Source organism: Peromyscus eremicus, chromosome 8a, assembly GCF_949786415.1.
Source record: "Peromyscus eremicus chromosome 8a, PerEre_H2_v1, whole genome shotgun sequence".
Taxonomy (NCBI): domain Eukaryota; kingdom Metazoa; phylum Chordata; class Mammalia; order Rodentia; family Cricetidae; genus Peromyscus; species Peromyscus eremicus.
Window position 1 is genome coordinate 509,891 of NC_081423.1, and position 16,741 is coordinate 526,631.

At 42.6% G+C, this 16,741-nt stretch overlaps 1 protein-coding gene across 3 annotated transcripts in view; it reads left to right on the top strand.

Annotated features, from left to right (window-relative positions):
• The first annotated feature begins 5,590 nt into the window (after positions 1–5,590).
• The window catches only part of Marf1 (meiosis regulator and mRNA stability factor 1), a 49,889-nt gene continuing 38,738 nt past the window's right edge, over positions 5,591–16,741 (top strand). Inside the window, exons 1-6 of one of the 3 annotated variants that reach the window (XM_059269943.1) lie at positions 5,591–5,696; positions 11,469–11,666; positions 12,810–12,959; positions 13,467–13,499; positions 14,214–14,385; positions 15,886–16,112. In XM_059269943.1, the coding sequence (XP_059125926.1) occupies positions 11,526–11,666; positions 12,810–12,959; positions 13,467–13,499; positions 14,214–14,385; positions 15,886–16,112 (723 nt within the window). In that variant the 5' untranslated portion in view covers positions 5,591–5,696; positions 11,469–11,525. Of the gene's footprint in view, positions 5,697–11,468; positions 11,667–12,809; positions 13,500–14,213; positions 14,386–15,885; positions 16,113–16,741 lie in introns of all 3 variants that reach the window. The other 2 variants (XM_059269942.1, XM_059269944.1) reach the window with 2 other exon arrangements.

Here is a 16,741-nt window from a genome sequence, read left to right on the forward strand (position 1 = left end):
AGACTGATGAGCCACAGAAAGGCATCATTATCTTACAATTCTGAGCTTGAACCTAGGGCCTTGGGCATGTTAGACAAGCACTGTACCACCTAGCTATGTCCCCAGCCTCCTGTAGTTGTTTAAAAGATGAGAAAATAAAGCTACAGGAAATCTAGTAAGTTGCCCAAGGTATTTCGATTTGTAGCTAACAAAAGGAGCTTCAGACCCACGATTTTTTTTGTTGTTGTTGTTTTGTTTTTTTACTCTTACAGTGTTCTGCTTGTGGGCTACACAAGTAATGCCTCCCACCTCCTGCCTCCCGTTAGGGTGGCCTATCTCTAATTCTACGGTGATTACTCGATAGTTCCTTAAAAGCACTCATAGAACCACACAGGAACCCCACTGCTTATACCAAACTGAGGAAAGTACCAAAGTGTGTTCATGTTTATTTATCTTTACTTTGTATGGGTGTGTTGTCTATGTGTATATACACCACATGCATGCCTGACAACTGCAGAAGCCAGAGGACATTGGATTCTGCAGAAACGAGTTGCAGATGGTTATGAGCCTCCATGTACATGCTGGGAACTGAACCTGGGTCTTCTGGAAGAGTAGACAGTGCTCTTAACTGCTGAGCCGTTTCTCCAGTGCCCCCTGCCCCTCCCTCAGTATTTTTCAGGAAATTTTCAAATACCAACCATGAAAACCTTTTCCTGCTACCTTCAGAATTTTACTTGATTTATACCACTCTGTGAGGATGCTGGGCGGGAATCAGCACCCAGTTTATAAGCAAAAGTGTAAGGTAGAAATGTGTCTGTATGGATCCTTCCCAAATGATATCAATCAACCCATTTTAACTACATGGTTGACAATTTTCAAATTTCTCCTTAAAGCCCTGAAATAATAATAAGGTCTTATTAAGAACAGAAGTTTGGGCCAGCAGAAGTTGGTGGCACACACTTGTAATCCCAGCACTCAGGAGGCAGAGGCAGGCAGATCTCTGTGAGTTCAAGGCCAGTCTGGTCTACAAAGTGAGCTCCAGGACTGCCAGGGCTATACAGAGTCTCTCTATCTCTCTCTCTGTCTCTGTCTCTCTCTGTCTCTGTCTCTCTGTCTCTGTCTCTCTCTCTTCCTCTCTCTCTCTCTCTCTCTCTCTCTCTCACACACACACACACACACACACACACACACACACACACACGGAATAAGTAAAATTAACGGGGTATTTAGGAAATTGTATCTTTTCATAATAAATTTCTTCTTTCTTTTCTTCTGGCTTTGTTGTTGCAGATAGGCTCTTCCTATGTAGCTTAGGCTTCTCTCAAACACATGATCCTCCTAGCCCCCCTGAGTGCATAAGAGAAATTTGAAAGCTGAAGGAGGGGGATAGGGGGTTCAGAGGACAATCTCAGATGTTGGTCCTTGCCTTTCATTTTGTGTGAGATAAGGTCTCAACACTTCTGATAACACCAGGTTAGCCCGTCCAATGCCTTCAGCCTTCCATCACCTGTAGGCATACTGAGATTAGACAACTGTGCTATTTCTGGCTTTTCACAAGGGTTTTGGGAATCTGAACTCAGGTTGTCAGGCTTGTACAGCCGCTGGTTTACCACTGAACCATCTCTCCAGGCCTGGAAACATTTTTCTGGAAAGATTAAATTGTGCTTCCATTCACCCATCCATCCTCTCCTTGGCTGACATTTTGTTTTGTTTTGTTTTGTTTTTTAATTTATTTATGTATTGTGTATGGGTGCTTTGGCTGCATGTATGCCTGTGTACTGAAGGGACACTAGTCCACTTGAGCATGTGGCTCTGGCAGGCCTTGCTCTTCTACCCAATTCCCTTTGCCTCGCTAAAGAACTGGTAGATTACATTCCTAAAGTTAGACATCAAGGTCTATTCCTTTATTTGGCCACTTCCTCCTCCTGAGGCTGACTATCAAGGTCCAGCTATCAAAGTATTAAAGTCTAGAAATCGAAATCCCCCTTTGATTCACCTAATTAACATGCCCAATTCTAGCCCATTCTAACACAGACTGTCCCCCCTTTTTCTCCTCTTAAAAATCACACCTGCTGCTGTTTTTCTACCTGAGTCAGAAAGCAGCCACTTAAACTTTCCTTCCCCTTTAGTAAAGGATCTTTCTGTGAAAACAGGTGCTTGGGTGTGGTTTGTGCCTAATCCGGGGTCCTGGAAAGAACCTCTGCTGTGTGAAAGGGGGTGGTCTCCTTCATATACTATGTGTGCAGTGCCCAGGGAGGCCAAAAAAGGTGTCAGATCCCCCTGGACTGGACTCAACAGACTACTCTAAGCCATTTGGACACTCAGAATAGAACACCCACCACCACCACCACCACTCCAGCCTCTGGAAGAACCACTGGCCATCTCTCCAGCCCTTGGCCTAGTTTGTAGAGAAAGTAAAATGGAGTCTTTTTTTTTTGGTTGTGAGCATAGCCTTTAATAGCTGAGCCATCTCTCCAGCCCAAAATTGAGTGTTTTGAAAAGCACTCATGATTCTCATTTTTTCAAGCTTTTCATTTAGTCTAACTGCTGGCTTTATTTATTATAATATCTGTTGACCCTAGTCTACCTCTTGACTAGAAAAAAATGCCAAGCAAAGTCAAAGGAAAATGTCTTCTCTTTTATGTTTGGTGGCTAAAATTTGTTCAAATAGCAATTGAACATCGCAATTACTTTTTTCCCCGTTTTATATTTTTAGTTAATATTGTCAGTATTCAAAAATAGCTAGAATAAAATGGAGGTAAAAGAAACACCTACGAAGAGTGCCATACTTGTTTGAGACTTTAAAAACAAAACAGAAACTAGTATCTTTTTCATCGATATCAATTCTCCCTTGGGAAATTCTACCTATACACAGACACAACAGTGTCCTTAGCAATAACAAACACCTTGGGTGTGCCTTCTGGAGAATTTAATAGAAACACAAAGGATTCTTCAACAATGTGTTTGAACTCGTCCTCCCTAAGTAGAACTGCATATCTGGAGACTGGGAAAAAAAATGTTCTTGGTAATTCTGCTTCCTAATTAGTTATCAAAGTTCATTTGTTTCCTGGCAGACTTTTGTGTTGTTAGGTCCAAGGATGCACAAAAAAATGAGGCACAGACCACCAAAGTCTAAAACCAGAAGCAAACTTTATTTTTAAAAATTACTATGGGGAAAAGAGAGAATACCAGTTAACTGGGACCACAGCCAGAATCTCGGATTCTGAGCTGTGGTGCTGGGGATGAATCATGAGCCCCTTTTTGTATTAGGAGGCAAGCATTAGGCATGGACAAAGGAATTTTTATGGTTTTGAAGTTAAACTTTTAGAGATATATTGCATTTTAGTATTTACAATTTCCTGCTGCCAAGATTTTAGAGGGTTCCAGCTAACTGATGTTTGTATAACCCTGTAGTCCCTTTGGACATAATTAACAGTATATACCAAGACTTACAGCTTTCTTCACATAGCTGGTTTCTCATAGCAGGGAGATTACGAAACAATGCAAAGCAGGTTGTCAGGTAGAACTCACTAAAGGACAACTTTGGTCTACTGTAGCTGTCCTCTAACCCCAAGCTGCAGAGAGCCATCGTTAAAAGCTAACATTTGGGTTGCTAACAGAGTTGCCCATCGTAAAATAAAGACAGCCCTAGTTAAAGCTGTCAGCTTCCATCTTCCTATCTTATTTCTGTATTTCCATCTTATTATATTCCTATCTTCCTATTCCTGAACCCTTCAGTGTGTGTGTGTTGTGTGAGTGTGTTCGTGTGTATGCACACGCGTGGTTTTCCAAGACAAGGTTTCTCTGTGTGACAGCCTTGGCAGTCCTGGAACTCACTCTGTAGACCAGGCTGGCATCAAACTCAGATATCTGCCTGCTTCTGCCTCCCAAATGCTAGATTAAAGGCATGTGCCACTATACCTGGCTTCCTGGCCGACTTTTAAGCAGAAACTATTTAAAAGCACTACTCAGCTAGCACATTTTAAACTGTGCCTACATTTAGATGTGCTTTTTTAAAAAACATAATTTGCAACAGGAAATAGTAAACAGCTGACGATTTCAGAAATTTACCCCACTGAGTCCTGAAAACTTGTATAATCTCAGCACTCAGAAGGCAGAGGTAGGCGGATCCCTGAGTTCGAGGCCAGCCTCATCTACCGGGTGAGTTCCAGGACAGCCAGTGCTACACAGAGAAACCCTGTCTCTAAAAACAAACAATAGCAGAAAGCCCTAACTTATATTTAGGTCAAATAAAAGTGAAGACTGCAAGGCTCAATTGGAGAGTGGGGAGAAAATACAGAGCACCGTTTATGCATTTAAAACATGAAGTATTTGGGCTGGAGAGATGGCTCAGCAGTTAAGAACACCGAGTGCTCTTCCAGAGCGACCCTGTTTCAATTCCCAGAACTCACATGGCCGCTCACAGTTTGGTTTCGCTAAGTTTTTATAACTTTAACATCTTCTTTTTCGTTCCCAACCTGTCACCTGAAAAGTATTCATTTGAAACAAAGCACCAGGTTTATTCAAATGAAAAGTTTCCCAGGTGAGACAAACGCCTTTAATCCTAGCACCTCAGCGCCTTCTCAAAGGCAAGAGAATCTGAGATCGAGGCCAGCTTGGTCTACACGGCAAGTTCCAGGCCAACCAAGGCTATACAGATGAGATGCTACATAAAAAAAAAAAAAAAAAAAAAAAGGGTAGGTCATCATGTATTCTTTATTGTTGGTGACAATATTCAGCAGTTTTCGCATTTACTTTATCGGCGCCAGCTGGGCCGAAACTTGGCCGGCAGGACAGAACTTGCCAAAGCTCTTTTGGTAAGTTTTATTGTTCTTTCTGCACTCGCCACTAGGTTGTGCAGATGTGCTGTGCAATATACACAATTTAATTTGTAAAGATAAAACAGGACTATCACGTGAGGAGTCAGAACGTTAAAAAGCCACCACACGCTTTATTTCACAGAAATCTGGTCTCCTTCGTCTCCCTCCCAAGATGTTAAGTGCTGGACCCTAGCAAGTCTCTTTTGGCAGGCTTTTTCTAGCCTTCATCACACAAGTTCTTCAGTTCTCCGCCTGGAGGCTCCATTTGACCTGGCATCATCAAGCCAGGGGAGAGGACTCCTAAACTGGATGTTCGTGCTAAAAAAACCGAGGCCGCCCCCGGGTAAAGACCCTATTTAGAGGTTTATCGGGAGGGGACTGAGCCTGACGAGGCTGCAGGGCCGCGAGGCCCCGCCCCCCCCTCCAGTTCCCACCGTGCTCCGCGCGGAGAAGAAGCGAAGACGAGGGCGGGGCGGAAGAAAAGACTGGGCGAGACGAGGGAAGGGGTGGAGCTAGACAGAGGATGGGAAGAGCGGGAGGGGAGGTGGGCGGGGCTAGAGGAGGAAGGACCAGGGCTAGGCGGAGACGCATTGGGGATGGGCGGGGGAAAGGGCGTGGTTATAGGGGAGGTGCAGAGAAGGGTGTGGTAACATGGAGGAAGAGGTGAGTGTGTGTGCGGGGGGGGGGGGGAAATGGAGAAAGGGGCGGGGCTAGTAGTAGATAAGAGAGTGGGTTTTACGACAGGGGAGGTGCGGTGCGGAAGCGGAAGCGGAAGTGGAGGGTGCGCTTGGCGGCGGCGGCGGGAGGTGCGGAGTCGGGAATCAAAACAAAGGGCCTGGGGGGCGGGGGGAAGTCGGCGGGGTCGGAATGTGAGCGGAAAAGGACCTGGCGGCTGAGGTGAGTCCTCTGTCAGTGCCGGGACTCCACTCAGGTGCTCGGGTTGTTCGGCCAACAGCGTAGCTGGCCTGGGAACAGCGCCCTTTTTCCCAGACTGATACTGTGGGGTCCGGGACCCGCCAAAGGGGCCGCGCGGTGTCTTCCGGGCGTTTGGCTCCCTGCCGGCGCCTGCCTTCTTGCTTCTTCCCGGGCCCTCCAGGTGTCAGCAGCAACCTTCGCAGGGTGTGCAAAGTTAGGAAGTTGAGAAAAGGGACAGTGGTGGAGTTGCGTCCCTTGGCTTGTTTTTGCAGCCCTCCTGAGCGGTCTCGTAGCAGCCTCTTTGGATGCAACTTCAGTTTCAGCCACTCCCCCCATTAATTCTAGCACAAGTTTGCCAAGCACCTTTTTGGTGTAACCAAGAGCTTTCTAGTTGTACTAGTAGTATCTTTTGGACTTTCCAGGATCTTTCTGTTTTGCATACAAGGAAACGGTCAGCTAAATGGTCTTCCTTCACATTTAGTGAGCTCTACCAGCGGTCACTTATTGACATTTGTGAGGCACAGTGGAGGAGTGGTAGGTTCAGGGTATACAGTAGTGAATAAGAAAATACAGTCAATACTGACGTAGAATTATATTCTAGTGGGGGAGAAAAATAATAAAACGCCAAATAAATAAGAAAACAAACAAATACACAGAACCAATAAAGTGGATTAGCACACTATGGGAGTTTGTGGTAGGGGGAGGCCATTTGAGAAATAACTCATCCTCAGGTATCTCTCGTCATTAAACCACAAATAACTCTGGAAGTAAGGGGGTTGCGATGATTGTTAGACTCACAGGAGATGGGCCTTAGGTTCAAAAAGATGAGTTGCCCACAACTACACAGATAGGAAGACCAACATGCATGCAATGCAATGTCACTGGCTGAGAATGCAGCCAGTGTCTAAGTTGCTCAAAGACAAAGAGTGGCAGAAGGGAAGACTCTTAACTAGCCAGAGCTTCCTCTGGCTAGCTCAGATGCCTAATGGAATTCCAAGGAGTATTTGGGGAAAATTTAGGGTGCAGGTCACTAATGTTTTTCCTTATATGTATTTGTACGGAGTAATCTATATATGTCCCTATATGTTGTGGAATATTGGTTGAAGATGTGTTATATTTATGCTGGTGCATAATGTAACATTTGTTTAATGATGCAAAGATGTGTTGCATTCTTTTATGTTGCATTTGTTTAACTCTGTGAAGCTGTGTTACTTTGCCTGTGTAAAACACCTGATTGATCTAATAAAAAGCTGAACTGTCAGTAGCCAGGCAGGAAAAAGGATAGATGGGGCTAGTAGGCAGAGAGAATAAATAGGAAGAGAAATCTGGGAGAGGCTCAAGGAACAAGAGAAGGAGAGGAGGACTCCAGGGGCTAGCCACCCAGCTACACAGAGTAAGAAGTAAAGAAAAGATATACAGAAATAGACGGTAAAAGCCCAGAGGCAAAAAGTAGACAGGATAATTTAAGAAAAGCTGGCTAGAAATAAGCCAAGCTAAGGCTGAGCATTCATAAGAAAGAAAGAGTAAGATTCTGTGTGTTTATTTGGGAGCTGGGTGGCGGGCCCCCAAAAAGCAAAGAATAAGAGTAAAAAAAGAATCAACAATACATGTATTAATTTTAATTTTTTTTTTGAGACAAAGTCTCATTGTATAACTATGGCTGCCTGGAACTTGATATGTAGCCCAGGCTGCTCTTCAACTTGGCAGAGATCCTCCTGTCTCTGCCTCCTGATTGTTGGGATAGCAGACATGTGCCACTATTCCTGGTTCTTTGAACAGTGTCGATGGCAACTTGGTGTAGTAGAAAGAGGTAGGTGAGCCTTTTGACCTCAAGCTAGCTATGAGACTTAAATTTCTTGTTTCTCAGTGAAGTGTTGAAAGTGGTAGTACACTTTTAGGAGTTGGCTTCGGAAGGTCTGAGCATGCTGAAATTATAAACACTGTGAACATCACAAGTTCTTATGAATAAGAGAGGAGCTTGTTGGGTGATACACTTGGGTTTTTGTTTGTTTTTGGTTTTTCCAGACAGAGTTTCTCTGTGTAGCCTTGGCTGTCCTGCTCGCTCTGTAGGCTGGCCTTGAACTCAACAGAGATTCACCTGCTTCTGCCTCTTGAGTGCAGAGGTGTGCATCACCACCACCTGGCACAACCTGGATTTAATAATTAAAAACATTGTAATTCAAACAGTGATAGCAGTTAACTTTGTCTCCAGATTATTTTTAATTGTGTACTAGATTAATTCTGTTAATACCTTCATTCAACCAATAATTTGTGATTACCATGGAATAGGCCTTGGGCTGACTACAAGATACAGTGGTGAAAATGGACAGTGCATGCATTTTTAAATTCATTTTTTATAGTGCTGTGGCAGATTGAGACAGTGTACAGACAAGGAAACAAACATCTTTTTCTTTCTTCTACTTTCTCTCCTTTTTTTCCCCTTTTCTGCCTCCCTTCCCCTCTTTCTGTCTGTCTGGGATTGAACTCAGAACCTTACATATGCCACTAAGCTCCGTACCCGCCCACCCCCAGCCTACAAACAAACTTAAGCTTTATAGTTTCAGCACACTGGCTAAATAGTAAATATATTGGGCTTTATAACCAGATTATGTGGCAAAGACTCAAGTCTCAATTACAGTTCAACTCAGCCATAGATAATATTTAAATGGAGTATAGCTGTGTCCTGGTGAAACTTTATGGATACTAAAGTTTGAATTTCATATTTAAGAATGCTTTCTCAGGAATTTAAAATATGCAAAATAATATTCTTAGTTCACAGGCCATTTAAATACAGGTGTGCCGGGGCTCACACCTGTAATCTCAGTATTTGGGAGACTGAGGTAGGCAGATTGTTAAAAGTTTGAGGCTAGCCTTCAGGATTACAGAATCAGATCCTGTCCAAGAAGCACTAGATATACATACACAAACACACATGCATACAGGCGGCAGGCTGGTTTTGGCTGGCAGACTTCTTTATGTGATCAGTCCACCCATACTTGACATACATTTTGAACCATTCTCCCCTCACCCTGTCATAGAGCTGTAAAATCTCTTAGAAGTGTCTTATCAGAGATAACAGCTGAAAGAACCTATTTTCTACATGCACAGATGAAATTTCTGATAAAGTAATTACTGAAAATGGCCACTGTTGGGCTGTTGTGGTGAGGACTTACAAATAAAAACCTTAATGGTGGTTCTCACCATTATTAGCTTCCTTCCTGCTCAAAGAGTGTGCATTGGCTTTGCCTTTGGTCTACTACTAAGAGTGTACTCATGCTGGTGTAAAGTACATCTGTGAGTTGTGACTTTATTTATTTATTAATTTACTTATTTATTTATTTATTTTGGTTTTTTTTCAAGACAGGGTTTCTCTGTGTTGTTTTGGTGTGCCTGTCCTGGATCTCACTCTCTGAGTTGTGACTTTCTTAATTGCTGGATGTTTGGTGATCCAGTCTGTTACATTGCACTTTCATTATAAATAAATGAAGAAATCGATTGGATGGCTTCTCTGGTAGGATAGAATTCAAAGTTCTCAGAGGTCATTTAACTTGTCCCTTTGCTCATATCAGGAGCAGAAAGGTTGATACTGTGTTTCTTTTTTTATATTAGATGTTCCCTACTGTTAACTTCTCTGCTGTCCTAAGCAGAACTTATAGGAAGAATATCTGAAAATTAACAAGAGCTATAGGCCATCACACCTGTTTAGAACCTGGAGTCTTATTTCAGCCAAGTGAAGAGAAGAGTTCTCACCTAGAGATGTGCAAAGTCCATGATTTGGCTCTGTCCTTCAAGCATGGCTGTGTCTTAAAAATAAGTAGGACTCGCCGGGCGGTGGTGGCGCACGCCTTTAATCCCAGCACTCGGGAGGCAGAGCCAGGTGGATCTCTGTGAGTTCGAGGCCAGCCTGGGCTACCAAGCGAGTTCCAGGAAAAGGCGCAAAGCTACACAGAGAAACCCTGTCTCGAAAAACCAAAAAAAAAAAAAAAAAAAAAAATAAGTAGGACTCATCTGTAGTCCATTCTTATTTGTAAAGTCCTAGTGGCTGGGGAGGTGGCTCAGTAGGTAAAGTGCTTGTTGCACAAGCGTTAGGGCCTGAGTTCAATCTCCAGCACCTGTGTAAAAGCTGGGTGAGGTGATAACATGTGCTTGTAATCCCATTGATGGAGAGAGAGAGAGATCAGAGGATCTCAAGTGTCCACTGGACAGCCAGTCTAGCCAAATTGGTATGCTCCAGGTTCAGTGAGAACCCCTGTCCTTAAAAAAGAGGAGGAAGAAAAAAGGTGGTAGATTGGGAAAAACACCCAAGGCTGACCTCTGTCCTGTACACACATGTAATTGCTTATTCATTTGCACACATAGAAAAAAAACTGGGATATGAAGAATGGCAGTTTATAAATGATTTGTGTGGTATATGTACATGTTCATGTGGGTGTGTTTGCAGGTGCACATACGGACACCTATATGTAGAAGTTGATGTTGGGTATATCCCTCATCGTTCTCTATTAATTAAAAAAATTATGTATTATTATGTATATGAGTGCCCTATTTTCATATACACCTGCATGCCAGAAGAGGGCATCAAATCCCATTGTAGATGGTTGTCAGCCACCATGTGGGTGCTGGGAATTGAACTCAGGACCTCTGGAAGAGCAGTCGGTGCTATTAACCACTGAGCCATCTCTCCAGCCCCTTTATTTAGTTTTTTAAAAATTACATTTATTTGTGTGTGTGTGTGTGTGTGTGTGTGTGTGTGTATGTATGTGTATGCATACCATAGCTTAAATGTGGAGGTTTGAAGATAACTTGTGGGAGTCAGTTCTCTCTATTATGTTGGAATGGCACTAAGGTTGTCAGACTTGGAGGCAATCACCTTTAGTGAACCCTTTCACTGGCCCCTCTACCTTGTTTTTTGAGTTAGTCTCACTGAATCTGGAGTTGACTGATTTTTGCTGGGAAGGGTAGCCATTGAACTCAGGGATCTGCCCATTTCCACCTCTCCAGTGCTGGAGTTACAGTTGCATGCTTGTCTTTTATAAGAGTGGGATCTGAATTCAGGTCCTCATCCTTGTGTAGCAAATACTTTTCTCAACCATCTCCCAGCCTCAGATCATAGATTTTTTTTTTTCCTAAATCAAATTTAAATAGTTGGAACCAACCAAATATACCAAATTTTAGTAGCCTGTACTGAGCTGTGAAATCCATGCTGCCCTTGTTCTTTAAGGTCTGAATGTGAGAGCCATTGTGCCATGAATACAGCTGTGGTCTCATTTTTAACATTATAAAATGGGTACTTGTGTAAAGAAGTAACAGACGTTGACCTGTGTATTGCCTGGTTTTGTGTGTCAACTTGACACAAGCCAAAGTCATTAGAGGAAGGAGCCTTAGCTGAGGAAATGACACCATGGGATCCAGTTATAAGGCATTTTTTTTTTTTTTCATTTAGTTTTCAATGGTAGAGGGCCCAGCCCATGGTGGGTGATACCATCCCTGGGCTGCTGGTACTGGATTCTATAAGAAGGTGGACTGAGCAAACCATGGGAAGCAAGCCAGTAAGCAGCTCCCTTCCATGGCCTTTGCATCAGCTCCTACCTCCGGGATCCTGCCCTGTTTAAGTTCTTGCCCTGACTTCCTTCAGTGATAAACAGCAATGCTGAAGTATAAGCCAAATAAACCCTTTCCTCCCAACTTGATTTTTGGTCATGGTGTTTTGTCACAGCAATAGAAACCCTAACTAAGACAACTCATTTTTAACAGGGTGGAAGAAAGAAAAGAAAGATGAAAGAATGTTGAACCACATTGTCTGGCTATGTGATGGAAGGGAACGGAACTGAGAACCCTTGCAGTAGAACACTTAGATGGCTTCACCAAGATAATGATGCTAAGCCGTGGCTTTGGAAATTCTCTGGTTGCTTTTCTCATTCTGAGCAGACATTGCCTCTTAGTCCCCAAACGGTAACTATGTGCAAGACTTAGCATGCTGTGAATAGATAATTGGTACAGGTGATCTGGGACAGTCTTTCCTGCCCATATAACACCCTGCACATTTTTATGATCTCTCATTCAACAAGAAACACACTTGCTCAACACTGTATTCCACTCTGAGTAACAGGTTTTAAGGTTTAAAACTGGGGGGGGGGGGGAATTTGATTTCTTGTTAAAGCCCCAAATTCCAAAAGCTTGCATCATAAAATCAGTGAAAAGTATAAAACAAATTGTATTTAACTATAACTTTCTTAAGTGGATTTGGCCTGTGGCTTTGGAGATAAATTTTTCTTATATAGTCGAGGCTGGCTTTGAATTTGTGATCCTTCTGCCTTGGTCTCCCAAGTGCAGGATTACAGACAGATGTGATCACTGTCCCTGGCTCACCCTCTTAGTTTTAAGTCTATTAAGTTAGAAAATATTGACAATACTGTTCTGTTCAGGATTTCTTGAGAACATTAAGTATATTCTTTCTTTTCCTTTTTGGTGGTGTTGGGTTTTGAACTGAGAATGGGTGGTTTTAATTAATCACTGTATCTTTGCACTGGCCATAGTATAAAAGCTGCATTAAGGCTTCAATGTTTCCTCAGTGCTATCAGCAGCACAGCTGGGCCACTTTGGGTAGATGGCTGGTCTCATTCATAGTGTTTGGAACGTCACTCTCCTCCTTTAGGAGAACCCAACTAAAACTCTTTACTCAACAACTACAGGAATAAATAAAAGGAAGCTACTTGCTTATAAGCCACCTTCCTTTAATGCTGTGAAATCATTGTTTGTATGCCCCAGTTTTCTTTAGAACAGTGCTTTGAAGCAAGGGGAAGTTACATATAGTCGCTGAAGTATGGTGGTTAACCTGGCTTGCCGAAACTAAACAGAACCCCCTGCCTAACTGTCTTAAGATTCTGACATAGCATTAATTTTAGTTGTATGTTTCTGTGTTGCCTTCCTGCAGACCTCTCTGAAGATTGTCCCTGGTCTTAGCTGGATGCTGTTATATTCAGTTACAATTAAGTGGTGTAAAGAGAGTTGAACATTGTTTTTCATACAGTAGTGTATGAGAGAACAAAATACAGTGGTCTCCAAAAATTGACTTGTGTTCTGATCTCTCCTCAGGAAGAGTACATGGAGAATAAGAAAGCTACTGTGGAGTTAAAGGATATACCATCACCTCTTCATGTTGACTCTGAACTTTTCCCAGCAGTCCCACTTCCTGATAGTCATTCTCTTCAGCAATCAAAAGTACAGCTCTCAGCTGTTCCCAAAGTAAGCTGCTGTGTTCATTGCCCTAATGAACCCTCCACTTCACCCATGCATTTTGGTAGTGGTGATGGCAGCAGTAGTGGAGGTTCTGGGAGCTTGATTCACACGGGCTCACTCTTAGACTCACCAAGCACCAGGACAGTCACGTGTCAAGTAGGGTCAGGGTTTGCTTTCCAGTCTGTAGCTTCACTGCAGAATGCCTCTGCTAGGAGCAACTTGGTGGGCCTTGCGAGTGGCTTTCCCAGCATGTGTGTAGAGAGTAACCTACCTTCCTGCAAGCACCTACCGTGTTGTGGGAAGCTCCATTTCCAGTCATGTCATAGTAACATGCACAAGCTGCATCAGTTCCCGACTCTCCAGGGCTGCACCTCTGCTGGCTATTTCCCCTGTTCTGATTTCCCAAGTGGGGCTTGTGGGCGTTTGGAAGATCGTCTTTCCCAGTCAGAGCTTACACCTCACTTGTGCACCAACTCTCTTCACCTAAATGTGGCACCTCCGGTTTGTTTAAAGGGCTCACTTTACTGTGAAGACTGTCTAAACAAGGTATGTATCTTTTATTCTTTAACCTGGGGGCAGATAATGAAGTTTGAGGTTCTATTTAGAAATGTCTTTATCTTGCCATATCTTTACTGTGCATGGGGTTGAAGAGTCTTCATGGTGTAGCTCGAACTCCCTGAGCATAGCTTCAGCTAATACTGAAAGATGCAAAGGTTAAAATGAGAGACCATCTAGAAAAGTAGTGTTGTTAGGTGTGTAGCTTGTGCTTTTAGAGCCCCTGGTCACAAGAAAGCCATGTCCTACAGGACATCTTAGTTTGCCAAGTTCATTATCTCTTTCATCCTTCTCTAGGACAGAGTTGGTTGAGTTCTTATAAGTTAAACTCAGCTTATACACTGGCCCTTTCGTGTCTTTTTGTAATATGAGGAACGTGAAGCTTGGCCCCATTCGCACTAGTATTCAAAGAAAGGTTTTTCTGCTATTTATGGGAGGTGCATGTAAGATCTCTTTCATAACAGATGCATGTCCCAGGTTGGAAATGACTATTTGAACAGGTCCCTGATCATTTCAAGTTGCTTCTTGAGATGAGACTGTGAATTGGTAGCTGGTAGTTCTGATAAAGATTTGAAAATACAATTTATCAGAGGTCATCAGGTAGGAAGGTGAAAAGCTTAGAATGGTGTTTTCACTTGTATATGAGTCTAAGTTCTTTATTGATGTGTCTAAAACTTCTTCCTTTAAAAAAAAATGTTAAAACAGCCAGCAAGAAATAGTGTAATTGATGATGCTAAAATCTGGCCAAATGTACTACCTCCAAGTACTCAGCCTGCACCTCGAGCTATCCCTCTGTGTAATGGCTGTGGAACAAAAGGGATGGAGAAGGAGACCTCGTTGTTGGCAACCAGTCTAGGCCATGCTGCTTCGAAATTTGGTAAATAATGGTGTAGCATTAAAGAGTGCATTTGTCTGTTTTTTAATGTTTATTTATTTTTTATGTGTTTGAGTGTTTTACATGCATGTATGTAAGTGTACTTATGTGTGCCTGGTGCTTGTGGAGGCCAGAAGAGGGCACTGGATCCCCTGGAACTGGAGTTACTAAAGGTTGCCAGCTACCATGTGTATGCTGGGAACTGAACCCTTGTCCTCTGCAAGAGCAACAAGTATTTTTGACTGCTGAGCTACCTATACAGCCTCCATTTGAGCTTTCAGTATCTGACACAAATGTTGTATTTAATTGCCTATAAAGATTTCCTTGTACGTTTACATTTCAAAGTGTATGTGAGTCTTCTTTTCCCTCATTTGGCAAATATCTGTACTATTATTAGGACTTCATGTTGAGCTGTGGCTGTTTGAGACCAGAATAGGAATATGGAGAGTGTATTGCAGAGATTAAGTGCTGTAGGAAACTTGGGCTCACTTAGGTTGTATGTTTACTTTAATGTTTATGAGACGGTCTTTCTGTATAGCCCTGGCTGTTCTGGAACCCTCTGTATAAACCATCCTCGCCTACAACTCACAGAGGTTCACCTGCTTCTGCCTCCTGAGTGCTAGGATTAAAGGCATGGGCTACCATGCTTGAACTCATCTTAGGTTCTTAATACTCCCTAGACATATTTAGTATTTAGAAAAATTTAGTAGTGGCTGATTATTAGTAGTATTTGAAACCTTAGAGTTTGAAATCAAAATTATTTCCCTAAAAAGTAGTTACTGTGATATTTTATCATCCAAAAACATCTCTGAAAGGTTAAAACAGATGTTAATGACAATTAGAGTAATTTAAAGTGAGACTCAGTGCCAGTTTCACTTTGATGGTCTCTTCATGTTCTTCCATACCCAGCAGACAGCCATCATGGGTCAGCAGAGGGTGAAGTCCTACTGTTAACATAGAGTTGTTTGGGCACCACTGATTTGTAGGTTTGTTGTTATTGAAAGTAGGAGTGGCCAGGTGGTGGTGCACGCCTTTAATTCAGCACTTGGGAGACAGAGGCAGGCTGATCTCTGAGTTTGAGGCCAGCCTGGTCTACCAAGCAAGTTCCAGGACAGCCAAGGCTACACAAAGAAACCCTGTCTGGGGGGAAAAAAGTAGGAGTGCTCCCAGTATGTCACTGGGATATCGTGGTTGCTTCTTGGGCTGGTCAGTGAAGTTGTTATCCTTAAACTTTTTTTTTTTTTTTTTTTTTTTGGTTTTTCAAGACAGGGTTTCTCTGTGTAGCTTTGCGCCTTTCCTGGGACTCACTTGGTAGCCCAGGCTGGCCTCGAACTCACAGAGATCCGCCTGGCTCTGCCTCCTGTTATCCTTAAACTTAATGGCAAGCAATGACATTGATATTTCTGCTATTTAGAATGATGGGTAGTTACCTATTGCATTTTAGCTCACTGTTTTCTTTTTCACTATGTGTAACTGGAACTGGAAGTATTAATATTTTTTAAGGGTCACCAGAAGTTGCAGTCACCGGACAGGTACTGGAGGCTCTTCCCCCAATTGGCGTTTTCTGGGATATTGAAAATTGCTCAGTCCCCTCTGGCCGGTCAGCAACAACTGTTGTACAGAGAATCCGTGAGAGGTTTTTTAGAGGACACAGAGAAGCAGAGTTTATCTGTGTGTGCGACATCAGTAAAGAAAACAAGGAAGTTATTCAAGAACTAAATAATTGCCAGGTAAATTTATTTATTTATCTATCTATCTATCTATCTGTCTATCTACTTATTTATCTATTTGTTTATTTATTTATTTTTGTTAAGAATTGTAATCTTCTGAGTGATGGCTCATTGATTAAGAGCACTGACTGTTCTTCCAGAGATCTTGAGTCCAATTCCCAACAACCCTATAGTGGCTCACAACCATCTATAATGAGTTCTGATACCCTTTTTTAGCATGCAGGTTTACATATAGACAGAACATTCATATACATAAATAAATTTTAAAAAAAGAATTGTAATGTAAAAAGAAAAAAAAAAGAAAGAAAGAATTGTAATCTGCTGAGGGCTGGAGCAGTGGCTCAGCTCAACATTTAAGAGCACTGGCTGCTCTTCCAGAGGACTGGAGTTCAGTTCCCAGAACCATAAGATGGCTAACAACCATCTGTAACTCCAGTTCCAGGCATCTGACAACCCTCTTCTGGTCTCTGCAGGTGCCAGGCACATACGTGATACACACATAATTAAAAAACAAAACATTTTTTTATTTTTTATTTTATTTTTTACCATTCTTCAAGACACAGGGTTTCTCTGTGTAGCCCTGGCTGGCCTGGAACTTTCTCTGTAGACCAGGCTGGCCTCGAACTCAC